This window comes from Lipophrys pholis (assembly GCF_963383615.2).
Source record: "Lipophrys pholis genome assembly, chromosome: 6".
Taxonomy (NCBI): domain Eukaryota; kingdom Metazoa; phylum Chordata; class Actinopteri; order Blenniiformes; family Blenniidae; genus Lipophrys; species Lipophrys pholis.
In genome coordinates, this window is record NC_137629.1 from 5,806,902 (window position 1) to 5,821,448 (window position 14,547).

The window sequence follows — 14,547 nt, forward strand, 5'->3', positions numbered from 1 at the left end:
AGTGCAACACAGTGTATTTGAAGCTTGTTTTGACTGTGAATGTCTTTGTCTTGTAGATCAGTGTGTGGATAAAGCCAAAGTTGAGGAGAGTGAGCAGAAGGCCGTGGAGTACTCCAAAAAGGTGAGGCATTAATCACTCCAACAGCCCCCCTTGGTTGGCTGGCGCCCATCAGGAAAGTTTTTTCTTCCTCAGAGCTCCCAGACAAGCTATTGATTTTCCATGCCCTGATCAATACCTGGCTGTGACGCTACATGATCCGTATCAGCATTACAAGAATCAATACCGATGTTCTGATGTATACTTATTTGTGCACCATACCGGGGAACACTTATTTAGACTCAGTGTTTTTGATATCCAATTTTGATTATTATTATTTATTTATTTTGTTGCCAAATGGCCAAAAGATTAGTTTTACTCCAAACACTGTTGAGTGTTTACAGATTCAACCAAATAATTTACTGGGATTTGTTTTCTTCAATGGAAAGTATTTTTTTGGTTTGTTTGTTTGTTTCTAATTTATTGGTGCACTCCGTCCCATCCGTCTTCGAAACCACTTTATCCAACTTGTGGGGTGCTCGAGCCGATCCCAGCAGACTATGGATGAATGAATGCAGGGTACACTGTGGACAAGCTGCCAGACAGATGGACTGGTGACCCGTCGTGTACGCCCCCTGCTCTCACTCACTTTGACCTGGGATCGACTCCACATCCTTGAGCCGGATAAATCAGTGTAGAAGAAGGTGAATGGACATCTCCATTCAATCGCAAAAGAAAAGTCAGTTTCTCCATTTCATGAATCTCTTTAATAATTTTCAGTCTGTTGCTGAAACAGGGTCACTTTGAAGACAGTTATGTGTGATTGCCTCTTTTTTGCTGCTCCGGTTATGGTTTCGAGGAGGTGTTTGTCATTTTCTCTCCAGCAGGTCACTTAAAGACAGTGATTTCACATGCATAGAGGACATGTTCCCTGAGAATTGCCTCTATGATTTTCCAAATGTTTGCATTCTTTCGCTGCTCTATAAAAAACGTGGTGGCCTGAGGCACTCTCCCTACAGCTCCTCCGATATCTGTGATAGGCTAAGTCTCTTTCTTCCTTTAGCAGACAGCTTTTTTATGTGTACACTGTTTTGATATTGAAGTTCAGATATTTTAGGCCTACCACTTTTATGGGCCTCCCACTTTTTAACGTTTTTTGTTTTTTTTTAAATTGCAAGTCATTAACTTCCTTGATTGGCTCGATGGATTGCAGCTTTACTCATATGAGAGGAATAAAGTTTACGATTTCACCCCCCCGCATGTTATTTTCAGCGCTATAACGTATGTTACGGAGCCTCATTACGACTGTCACACAACGCCACTGGGGGTCCTGGGAATGGTTTTTTCTTAAGAAGCGTATCCCATCGTCCCACCATGCACCCTGCTGGGCCAGTGAAGTCATTGTAGTGACATGGCTTGGTTTCTGCAAAGGTTAGATCCATCAACTTACATGAAAGCCAGGCCTGAAACAAAGACAAAGAACAACAGGGCTCTAGGGCTACAAACGCTATGAATAGAAATCGGCCGGAGAGTCTATGACAGCGTGTTTTGTTGTCTGTTGATGTGCCCTGTGGCCAATCTCTGGAGACACCCTGCCGCTCACCAACCTGTGTGTGCGTGTTTACATCTGTGTACACGTGTTTGTTATCTGCACAAAGACATACTTATATCTTTTATTTTATTTTATTTTTTTAACAGTTTGATGAGGAGTTCAGTGCTCGGCAGGAGGCTCAGGCCGAGTCTCAAAAGAAAGAAGAGAAAATCAAAGAGTTGGAGGGGAAGATCCAGGCTCTGGAGTCCCAGGTAAATCCATAAAGACAAATCCCACTTCACTACCAAGCGATGCTGCGTCCCCCAGAGAACTTTGTTTTGTGCGTTTCCCTGGAAAAAACCAACAGGAAAACCAAGTTGGGTAACATCTAAAGCCACTTTCAGGGAACTTTTAATCATCTCAATTGGAGATTTTCTTTAAAAAAGAAACCAAAAAAAAAAAAAAAACATCAGTCAAACAAATAAAAAATATTTTTCTTAAAGTCATTTCCTCCAGAAGAAATGGCGCCGCTCGAAAAAAGGTTCGATTTGGTCCGGACGATTCCTTTCCACCCCACTTACAGATGTGAATTCTCTGTAAGTGGGAGTTATCATCCATGCAAGAACATTTGATTTAATAAAGGGTCAATCTTCTGCTTAAGTTGTAGCTCTTTATGTGGGCAAATTGGTCTATTGAAGCTTTTCCTATGAAATTCTATCATCACAGAGATGGATTGCATTTCTTTTCCTGGCCTCCAAATCATTTCTTCCCAGGCAAAACCCTCCATTTTGAGCACAGAAAATGACTGCTATTTCCCCCTTAACCCAATTTCAAACACTTTAGTACTACCTTGGGACAAAAGGGCAGTTTGCCTCACTGCATAGGGGGATTTAATAGAAGCCAGCATTGAAAGATGGTGTAGCTACATCCGCATCAAAAATGGCTTTTTCCCTTCAAACATTCATCTCTTGTTGTTGGTGTTGGCACCTCTGATAAAGTGCGGCTGCATATGTGGTCCAAGAATAACAGTGAGTTTTCACAGTTGCAACGTGCGGTTACTTAAGTACTTTAGAAATTGTTCTTTAGGCCACAACTGCTGCTTTGTTGGTCAAACTTTGGCTGCTGTCCCGGCCAAACTGACTTCACTGTCCTCTGTACAACTTTTGTGTGAATGTGTCCCTCTCACACATCATATGGCCGCCTGCTGGGTCACCAATTGTTACCTGCATGCAAACCCCAGTTGCAGCCCCATTCACCATTCTGCGACTCACTGCACCCCATTTTAATCAAACCATCCGGACCAACCGCTCCTCTCCACCTGCTTCATCTGTTTTGGCTTTTTCTTCCCTTTTGCTCTGTTTTTCTTTGGATAAGGTTTTGTTACCTTTGCATGGCCTCTTTCCCATGTCGGAGCTTTTATGTTGCTTTTCCAAGTGTTTTTTTTTTTGTTTTGTCCCCCCACCACTATAACACACTATCCCCTCCCCTGGCTGGCAGGACGGTGTCTTTTGAAGACTGACTGAATGTGGTGCATTAACAGGTAGTGTAGAGGAGAGGAGCCCTGGAGAGTCAAACCTTCTCTTCCTCTGTTTGTCTGAATGCTCCTTCAAAGAGTAGTTTTTGCTCGAGAGCCGCACATCAGCAGACATTAGCCTCAGCAGGGAAACGTGTAATTTGTTTGGCTGAAACTTGAATGAATGAGGCCATATGGACTTTAGACTGTCCTGATGCATCAAAACAGAAAATACTATAGCATTTTTAGAGCAGGGGACGACGGACTATCCAGCTTTAATTGACCTAATTTCAAATGCAGATCTATTTTAATATATTAAAGATAATCTCCACTGTGTCTCTAATTTAATTTAAGTGATTGAAATCTTTTAAAACGAGCGGATTTGAGCCTGGTGTTCACATTTGTGCACAAAACAACAGTGTCATAATCTCAGACGCCGGGATTCTGCTACTCGAGGAAGACAAGGCTGTGAGAGTGTGTTTTGCAAACCTATTCCTGCGTCTGACACAGCGCTGCTGAAAAGCCATTAACTGTGAGAGCGCAGAACCTTTAAATCGGTGTGAGGACACGCATTCACTTTGTCCATCAAAGCAGCTTTTGCGATCACTGCCGATTTACTGAATATGAATGAAGTGGGAGCTAACCCTAACCTTTCATCTCCTGTGCTGAAATGTTGTCAGATATTAAAACACATGCATGCCCGAGTCGCTTCTCTTCACCTTGTTTGTGAACCGACAACATTTAATGAGAGTCTTTCTCTGGGAACTTTGGCATTGTAACAAGCAGCCTGTTTGATGTGTCTGTTTGATTATCTCCCAATTGAGTTGAGTAGAGGTTCTGCTTGTAAACATCAACAAAGGACATCGAAATCACAACAAAGTGGAACTCATCCACCCTTCCTCAAACCTTCGCTTGCAACCATTCAGGGGAAAAGGGGAAACTATTCATTGAATTGGCTCCTGATGTGATGAATAATGTAGCACTGCAGAGCTACACTGGAACACTCTGCGCCATTGCATTAATAGGTTTTAACAACCTGGCGGTCTTGTAGCTGACCCAGCATAGCCCCCAGAGGAGCTGGAGGTGTAGTCGACCACTTTCTCTGTCTTTTACTGCCAGACTTCCTTCCACTCTTACTGATTATCGAATTTGAGTCAGCTGATAATGACAGCAGAGCTCACTGTGGAGTAACTCCCTGTTTTTCTCCAAGCTTTTTGTTATGTGGAGACAGTTTAGAGATAAAGTCAGTCAGCCTGTTAACCGTGCCATACGTTTCTTACATAAGGAGTTTTGATTTAGATGTGAGTGGAAAGAGCTTCCTCCTAAAAATGATACATTCTTCAAAACGTATATATCGTAGAGTTTCTAACTTCGAATCCCTCAAGATGAAGTTTGAAATAAAATCTCTCTTTGCTTTAAATATTGCACTTTGCTACCATTTTCCAAGATTCACACGGAGCAAAAGTTCTTTTTAAGCCACCCAACTTAAGGTCTTCATCTCCTTTTCCATTATACACATTAAATATTTAGTTCTCTACAGTTCATGGTGAGAGGTTTTCTGTAGGAAGGACTCCATAAAAATATTACATATTTGTTGCTGTGGAATAAGCTCCCATCCTTTTCCAGGTTGAGATATCAAAGCAAAATGAGTACATTTCTAAAACAAAGACTGCACAGTGAAATCAATGCCCATCACACATCTGAGAGTGTTGAGCTGAAATGTATTCTTCTCTGCCAGAGAGTGGAGAGAAAAAGCGAAGATGGTAGAAGCTTTTTTTAAAGGTGCACCAACCGTCAGGGATGCTGTGCCTTTTTCCTTTCATGCAGCCATGGTTCTACACCAAAGTTCTTTTGAAGATTGATTACATCTTGTTTTAGGTCTAAAGTACAGTACACTCTGCCTCTTTGCACATCTAATAGCTCAATCAGAGAAGAGGAATACAACACTGGACTACCATCGTCATCAGCTCTGTTCTTTTGGTTGTATTGTGTTTGGTGTGAGTACTGTATGTGTTCTTGTGTACTAGTGTTCTTCTTCTGACTATCTAACCCCCCCCCCCCCCCCATTTGTGCCTCTTTGTTGCCCCCCTGTTTCTGCTGTGGTGTGTGATTTCCTATGGCATGAATATGGTGTGTGTGTGTGTGTGTGTGTGTGTGTGTGTGTGTGTGTGTGTGTGTGTGTGGTATCTGCACAGTTAACTATTGAAAAAGAGAGGCTCAAAGAGGCTCAGAGACTCATCAGGGAATCTGAAGCCAAGGTGGGTGTCCCATTTGCATGTGCGGCCCTCCATTAAAATCTCACATTTAGTCAACCACAAATCCAAGTATACAAATAAAACCCTACATTGGATAAACACAGGTGATTTTCTTCCCCTGCATATCGGCATCATACTATGCTATGTTTCGAATGACTTAAATCCATTTGATATCTCTATTGTTAAGCTGGAAGCAACATCTTGAACCAAAATACGGTGTTTATTTAATAGATCTGATGAATCACACTTGATAGGATGCTGATTCCCTTCCAGTGAGTCCACTGAAACAAATAATATATTTAGAAAATTATGAAAGGGATTTGAAGAGGCGAAAGAATATAACAGTTAGAAGCTGTGGTAATTTTTGCAGCTGTTTGACTGCTTAACCAAACTTATTACCTACCTGTTTAATATAATTTTCATAAGTAAATGCCTGTGATTGAATTTTTCTATCAGAGATGAGATTTGGGGCAGAGATTTAATCACATCAGAGTTAATTGCCTGCCACGCTGACCTCCCCATTCAGTCCAGAAGCATATGAATCCAAATTGGATGGGTTACATTTTGTATTAGGCTTGTTGTCTTCTTCACACAGCTCCAATGATGCAACACCAGTCGGGAAATATCACCGTCATAACATAGTAAAAACACATTAAAATTAGACTACTTGAAATGCATTAGAAATACACACATACTGTGGAGAATAATTCACTATGAGGTGTTTCTATAAGCTTAATGAACATAAATTATACATCATCCGAGGAACTGTTCAACGTGGTTTTCAACACTTTATTTTTAAATATTGCTTTGTAATTGCAGTACAGAAACATCCATGCTAATGTTTTCCCATTTGAATTAGTGATAAAAGTGCCGTTGTGATTTGATGCAAAAATCCACAAGTGTTTCGAGACTGTCCAACATTTTCATATCTGAGGAGGAAGAGACGCCAGTGGCAGTGGTATTGGATCCCAGGAGTTGTATGCAACGCTGGGCTTGTTATTATAGGGTGAATCTGAGAGGGAGGAGGATAGAGAGATATGGACTCCGAGGACCCCTCAGTATGGAAACAACCGCGCTCTAATTTAGAAGCTAATTTGCTTCTGTTCTCTCATATTAATCTTAAAAGAGAAAATGGGCCACGGAGGGCTTGAGATTGACAGACATGTAATCATTGGATGTGGATTTTTCCTTTTTTTTTTTTTTTTTTTTCTAAAGGGCTCTGGGCAATCTGTGTAAGAAGCTCTTTTGCACAACACCTTTTTAATTTTGGTTCTAATAAACAATCCACCACTGCCATTATGTAATGAAACACTGCGTAATGTCTTTAAATATGAAGCCAATTACATTTTACCCACACAATCAAGTAACCAGGCAAAATGCAAATGAGTGGGGGATTGGTTCTGGAAATGAGAAGTGCTGGTGGAAGTGCTTCATGGTAGGAGCCAGCATCTAATCAGCTCAGAAGATCAAACCCTGTCGGAGTGAGGGCGTCCGTAATTGTGGTATTTGCATAACTTTTTTCTTGAAAAACAGTTTCCCCCAGATTGTCACCACCTACCTGTGTACATCATTTGCGTGATCGTGCAGGGGAATGTCAAAGGGCTGAAAGATTCAGGCTTATCAGTCTCAGGGCATAATTCCAATTCTGTCAGCTGATTAATATCGGTGCCATTGTGAAGACACATAATGAGAACTTGTCATTTACAGTATGTACACACGACATATCCATTATGACTAATCAGCAGAATGGATCAACCGTTTCTCCTAATCCAAGTTCTTCAAATAAAGCAAAAAATTGGTTTTTCTATATTCTCAGCAGATAAAAAGGGTTAGCTAAATATTCAAAGTAAATCATTGAAATATGAATACCGAAATATGAAGTGACCTGATGTCAAGATAAACAGTTTATAAACTTGCCTTAAATTTGAATGCTTATGAATACAGTAAATAACCGTTTTGCATTTCAGAATGTGCTGTATCCTCACACCGCTGCACATTGCATTTTATAATCACCCGGAGTGTTCTGTTTCACATAATTATAATTTAGTTTTGACTCTCAAGTTCACCTCCGTGATCTTTTGTTAAGTATGTGGAGAAAGTTGCTCAAGGACTTGCTTTCATAAAGTGCTGAGTAAAGTGGGAAAATGCTACACTATTTCATTAAACGGATTGGAAATAAATTTAGTTTTTTTGTTTTTTTTTATTCTTTCAAATTCCTCCCTATAAAGTCTGTATTTTTGAGACAAACCAACAAAAAAGACTTTTAGTTGACCCTGTATGCACTGTGAAGTCAGTCAAACAAACGTGTATTTGATAAACAGGATGAGTTGATGAATAAAGTCATGAAACTACTAACATTTGTTTACATTTCTCCCCTAAAACTGTCTTCAATGTCTTTATCGGGTTGTACAATAACCAATAACTGTGATACGGGTCAATAATATAATAATTTGTGCCTTTTCCAATGTAATAAAGTCCATTACCTAATAATGTGGCCGATAGTGACAACTGGTAGTCGTGAATAATCGTTCCAAAATGCAGCCAATATTGTAATAATGCATAAAAAAGGATGTATTTTTGAAAAATGAAAGCTCTTGACAGGTTTTGTGCAGTTTTCTTACAAGGTACAGGTATAATCATCATATTAATTCATTGAGGACACATACGCATGCACCTACGCACACGCGTCCTGTTTTCTTCTCTTTCAGGAACATCACATTGACATTCATTCATTCCACACAGATTTGCTCTAAGCTCAGCCATAACTACCGCTTTTTTTACCTGTACCACACTTGCTTAAAGTATGTAAGTAAGTAAGTATGTAAGTACAATTTAGTTGTATAGTGCTTTTCGCAGACATAGAGTCACAAAGTCCTTCACAGTAAAAACAAATGAAAACGGATAAAAAATATGTTTTTTTCCTAAAAGTCCTTGTGAGAACTTGCTCTTTGCCCCAATAAAGAGAATAAATTGTGGGTGTTTATAAGCAGGTTTCAGTCACACATGCACACCTTGTGTTATAGTTCACTGGGACATTGCATTGACTTTCATTCATTTCATGCAGACTAAACTCAACCAGAACTACTGTTGTCCACAACATCTTTATTTGTCATTTACCTTTCTCAGTAAACACAAGAACAAGTTGTATACCTTTTGTCTTTCACTCATTGAGAAATACTTCATTCCAAACTACTACTTGTTCATCCCTAATCGTGACTTTAGCTTGACTTCCAAAGAGGTTGAAACTTCATATTCTTATGGAGGACAGGTTCTTATATGAATGTTTAAGCAAGACACCACAAAATATACACACTTGCAAACACACTCATACACCCTGTTCAGTTAAAGCAAGTCGGAGCTTTACTAACGCTGTGGATTCAGTAAAATATTGGAATCGCCCGTTTACAGGTTGGTATGAGGCCAATCAAATCTTCACCTTCACTGACGTTCTCTCCTGTATCTGCAGGTTGCGGCTGGCCCGGCTGCCCCTGGAGCACCACCCGCCCCACCACTGCCGGGTGGGGCGCCACCTCCGCCGCCCCCTCCACCCCCACCTGGTGGCGGCCCCCCACCGCCTCCACCACCCCCTCCCCTGCCGGGCCACGCAGGCATACCGCCACCTCCACCGCCTCCGCCACCATTCGGTGGACCTCCACCACCCCCACCGCCCCCAGGCTGCGGACCCCCACCTCCTCCACCCCTTTTTGGAGGCCCAGGAGCACCTCCACCACCTCCCTCGTTACCTGTTGTCAAGCTGCCTTATGGACTGGATCCCAAGAAGATCTACAAGCCAGAAACAGTGATGAAGAGGGTCAACTGGACCAAGGTATTGTGCTCTATTGATTAACTTGATATTCCCATCCGTATCGCTCGCAGCTGCATCTGCGGAGACGAACTGAGAAAGGAATGTGCTATTGCTCTCTTTTAAATGCAATATGTGGTCTATTTACACTTACATATGCAAATGTTTTTTTTATAGATATATGCAAGTTTTCGATCTAACAATAAAAGGATGCTAAGTTAAAGGTACAAACTAGAAGCAGCTCCATTTAAATGCACTCTTAATCAAGTCAAACAACCATTGAGCCCCAGCTAAGCCACACTATTCCACACTCAGCACTCATTTCAAAGGATTCAAACAGTAAACAATTTCCACTGCTCAAATGTCCTTGGATTTGCACAATCTTAGCATAATTGAATAAACACTGGGTTGTGTACCCTTTCCATCTCATTTGAATACAATTTCAATGGGACATTCTCTTGGAGTTGGGTTCTGTCTTACCATAGATAATTTACCAATTACCCCACAACTTCTCAGCATTAATATGATACGTTTTTTATGCATATTTGTGTGACCTTGTGTTTTAGCCTACAATTACAACGCGCAAACAAAATAATCTGCATCATGTTAGTGATGCAAGTAGTATTAATAGTTTGCTGTGTAGTTAACTTGTGTTTCAAATTTTTTTTTTCGGGGGGGGTAAACAATATTTTATAACCATCCAGTTATTAACTACGTAAACAGCACGAACAGCAACATGTTTTTCTCGTTCCTCATACAAGGTGGGACTGTTTGTTTGTACGTGTCTTGATATTTTAAAAATCATCGTCATTTTCTCCCGCGGTATCTTTTGTGGTTTTGCATATATGAGTGCGTGCATACGCCATCCACTGCAGATGCCCATTGTCTTGAAAGTGTACAAAAACAGGTTAATGTGCAGGAGCATTAACCTTGCCTCCACAGGAAATGCAGTTTGGAGATGCAAATGAAATTCATAACCACCTGAGGAAAAACAATCTGTGTCTCTTGTGTCGATTAAGTGGGACATGAGTCGTCTGTTTTCGCTATGTGTAGCAGATGGAAGTATAAGAGCGCCAGGAGCAATTGTGATTGGGTTGTATGAAGAACGGGGGGAAGAAAAGACACTCTTCATACCTGCATCCCCTCTGTCCAATACCTCCTCACATGTCCATCTATGTGGCTCGCTCAGAGTTACACGTTTGTGTTGTGAAAAGAAGAAAAAACTAAATCCACATTGTTTTGCTTCAAAGTAAGTTGGAAAGTGAGAGAAATCACTTGCTGAAACACGTGTACTCAATTCTCCCTACAAACCTCGAAAGATACGTCATGACGTGCATACAGCATCTGTTTACACTCTAGGTTTAATTACATTTTCACTTGTATTACTAGTCCTCCAAGACTGCAGGGACTGCAGTACATTCTTAGCCAGAAGCTTAAGATATTCACATGGGAAAAGTCAAGCTCAGGCACACATAGAGAAAAATATCAGCTCTGTTTAAATGCTAAATGAATTACTGTTGTTTGCAGTTATTTCAATATTTGCGTAGCACTCGCTTCTCCATCCATCCATCCATTTTCTCCCGCTTATCCGTTTCCGGGTCGCGGGGGTGGCAGTCTGAGCACCGTCACCCAGATCACATTGCACCGATTGAACCTTTCCTGCAGGTGGTGAGCCCACGGGAAGGTGGCGCCCGGCGTGGGACATGAACCCTCTACCTTGAGATTACGACCTCATGCTCTACCAATTGAGCTAGCCGGGGTGTCGCTTCTACAAGGGGAAAAAAACCCAAAGAAAACTTAAGGCCCATTTACACGACAACGAATACAAGTGTACCCGCAAAACTTTCTTCACTTTTGGGGGGGTCCGTTTATACGACACCAGTGTGCAGATCTATTGTATCCGCAAAGTCTTCTATCCGGCTCCCAATGTGGAAAGATTCTTTCACGGTCGATATTCCCTCCTGCAGAGACGGCCGGAGGCTATGAGCGCTCTTACTGCAAATGCGCACATCTCTCCTCCTCCCTCCCCTTCCTTTTGCTCAACCACTTGTAAACAAACACGGCGGCTCTGTAGTGGTTTGACTCGCGGGCCATATTCTAGTTTTATCGTCCAGCTCAGTAGTTTTACAGTTGAGACTCACCCCGATAGCATCCAATGCGTCATCAGTCCATGCGGATGTCGGGTTCTCTCCATTTTCTTCACATTTATAGTGTATTGTTCTCTGCACACATGTCTCGGTGGTTTCACTACAAAATCAAGCAACAGCGCCTTCGAGTGGCCCGGCAGACTAACTACATTGTTGTCTCTGTGTCCGCTGCTGCAGTGTAAACACACTCGTTTTTACGCGAAACGGGGCCTTTAGCTTAAGCTGAGGATTAATGGGCTGTCCACAGAAGAATGCCGGTTCACATAAACGAGCCGTTTTTGGCCGATCATCCACACCGCAACGTTTTAGAAGCTTGGAAACACTTTTTTTTTAACTCGGGTCCCAGAGTGGGGAAATGATAAAACCCCGGCTCGGCTGTAAGGTGTGGATGGCAAAGACGATCATCTGTAGAAATACGATGATGTCATCACCCTGCTCACCCCCCACAGCGGTCCGTGATGTCATCTAATAACCACAACAATCACGGACTACAAGCTCCAGTGGAGTTGCAGAAGCTACTGACGCTAGCCGGAGGAGGAGAAGGGCCATAGACCTATAGAACTCAGAGTTATATTGTTATAAGTCTCTGAGCGGGAATCTACTTGTAAATTTATATGTGCTCTGTCTTCTTCTGAGTTTTTGGTGTATTTGGTGAGTCACAGCACCCCTAAAGGCCTGGCATATGTAATTTGTCTTTCTAAATTCTTTTAATGTACAGTATGAACCACATATTGACCTGCTTATCAAAGTCCACATTTCTAACCAGATGCAGCAGAAACATGTTTTTATGTGGTGATCAGCAATTCTACAGAATGTAGAAATGTGTCAATATTAAAGATGCATTTGACAAGTTATTCTGATCATAATCTGAAATAGCCGACTATATTATTCAGTTCCAGCTACATTCGTGAAAGTGTTTTACGCCTTTGAAGATGTAAATAGTATAATACTGATCCACTGATCTGTACGTTGTAAAGCCCCCCATGTAAAACATGATATTATTTAAGTTGCAGTTCTTTTTTTTCCAAATTGCAGGGTTGTCATGTTTTGTAAAAGGATAGATAAAAAAAAAAAAAACTATTTGTATATTATAATGCTATTATTTACTGGTTTTGGCCTGCTTGAGATAGAAATGTATGTTGCCCCTAAAGTAAAATTAATTTGACACCCCTGCATCAAATAGTTGTGAATTCACAAGAGACTCATTAAAACCATGCTACATTTTCACCAAAAATACCATTACACACTAATGTCTTCTCAGTTCGTGTCGTAGCTATAATGCTAATAAACTGATGTCAAATTTTGATGAGCCAGAAATACACCTCAGAGAAGGATTCAAAATTGAAATGTGACTAATCCTTCATTTTGAAATGACTTCAGTGCCCGTCTGGGAGTCACCACAACATCCTGCAACTTAAGTAGGTCAGACTGGTTTGTGTCCATTTCTGAATTATTATCCTTGAAAAGGGTCGTTTTATGATCTTAGCTTCTTTGAGTTTTCACATAATTGAAGAATTTGTCTCTTATTGTTTTAGTTTTTTTGTTTGGGAAAAAAAGCCCCACAGCATTAAGTTTGCAACTGTCTGTGTCCACCAGGTTTTTTACTGGAAAACATATAGCTGTTTTTCTTCTAACAATAATTTTATTTCTAACATTGCCAACAAGTAGGCTGAAGCAGTTTTTAGTGAAGGACAGGCTTTTTAAAATTTTGTTTATCTCTTATTTCGGTCATTAATATTAATATTATTACTATTATTATTATTATTTAAGTTTAAGATTAGTAGTGCCAGGAGCAGACAAATAAATACTGCTGTTATTTTTTGTATTATGAATATTGCTGGTTTTTTATCATTTAGAAAAATGTATTAGTTATGCATTTATATTATTGCTCTCTCTTTCTAAATGGGGCCATCGCAGTCATTTCATACAAAAATCTTTGATTTGAGTGTGTGGTATGACAGCAAATAAGACTACAGGGACACTTTGTTGTCTGGACTTTACAACCAAACAAATCCATGGCTGACAATATCTTAATGTTCTGTTATAGGACCCAGAGATAGTGCAATACTCATGACACTTATCATCCTGACGACGATTGCCCAGAGTCATCTGAAGCTCCGTCTTTGTTGCATAAGTGTTGTGCTTCCACGTGGCTCTGTGTAATAACCGTGGTTTTGAGGAGGTTAATAGGCAGCCGTGCAACAGGTCAACTGCGAGTGTCTCTCTGACAAAAAGCAACAAAAGTAGTGCTTTAGGATCTCTTGACGTGGCGCTCGACAGAATGTACAGCTGCTGTAGTGTCGTGTCACGCGGATTATCAGCGAGTATTACCCGCGATGTGTTACACTCCTGCTGCTTTCTTGTCTACTGAACAGTACGAAGGGAATAAAGAGGAGGGGTTAGAGAGCATCCCTGTGGCCTGCTGTCGTCTCGGAATGCCGTCGCTCAGCAGGAGGTCTGTAAAAACAGGGACGTGGAAGACGTAGGTCTTTGCGTCTGGTGCATTCGTTGAGTGTGCACACGTGATCATTTAGCCACGTTCCTGTGGTCACGTTAAAAATCTATTGAACCCCACATACTATTTTTATGTCTTGTTGCACACTCCGAGGATGCCACACAAGGGTGTTTGTGTGTGTGTGTGTGTGTGTGTGTGTGTGTGTGTGTGTGTGTGTGTGTGTGTGTGTGTGTGTGTGTGTGTGTGTGTGTGTGTGTGTGTGTGTGTGTCCACACACAGAAAGAACACTCACAAACCTCATCTCCAGTGAGAAGAAGTTTTGAGTGGCAGCTCGGTGGAATGACAGCTTCTGATGGTGGTGATAATGGAATCCTTGTGTCATTGCAGATAGTGCCTCAGGAAATGGCGGAGAATTGCTTCTGGATCAAAGTCAAAGAAGAGAAGTTTGAAAATCCTGACCTATTTGCTCAGCTCTCCCTCTGCTTCTCGTCACAGAGCAAAGGTAAGAAGGTCTCATCTCTTCGTAATTAATCTGTGCACATGTGCTTCATTTAGCCTCTCTGGAAATAGATGCCAAGCCACTTTCATCTTGTGACAATTTCTCTCACTGAAATGTTGATTATCTTAAAACCAAACACTGTGCTTTCTTCCACTGTCTCCATGCACTCGCTGCTCGTATCTCTGTGCCAATTAAGGTTGCCGTTGCCCTTGTTGCACTGTGTCTATGTGGCTTTGAGGAAGATAGAAATGCAACTTGGCTTCACATTGTATTTGCTCTTTGGACCCATTGACTGGTTTCAGATCAGT

At 41.2% G+C, this 14,547-nt stretch overlaps 1 protein-coding gene across 3 annotated transcripts in view; it reads left to right on the top strand.

The window, feature by feature from the left end:
- diaph2 (diaphanous-related formin 2) overlaps positions 1-14,547 on the top strand; it is a 391,029-nt gene that overhangs the window by 143,020 nt on the left and 233,462 nt on the right. For all 3 annotated transcript variants that reach the window (XM_080465403.1, XM_080465404.1, XM_080465405.1), the window contains 4 exons: positions 57-121; positions 1,736-1,840; positions 8,803-9,162; positions 14,128-14,242. In XM_080465403.1, coding sequence (XP_080321529.1) covers positions 57-121; positions 1,736-1,840; positions 8,803-9,162; positions 14,128-14,242 — 645 coding nt within the window. The remainder of the gene's footprint in view (positions 1-56; positions 122-1,735; positions 1,841-8,802; positions 9,163-14,127; positions 14,243-14,547) is intronic.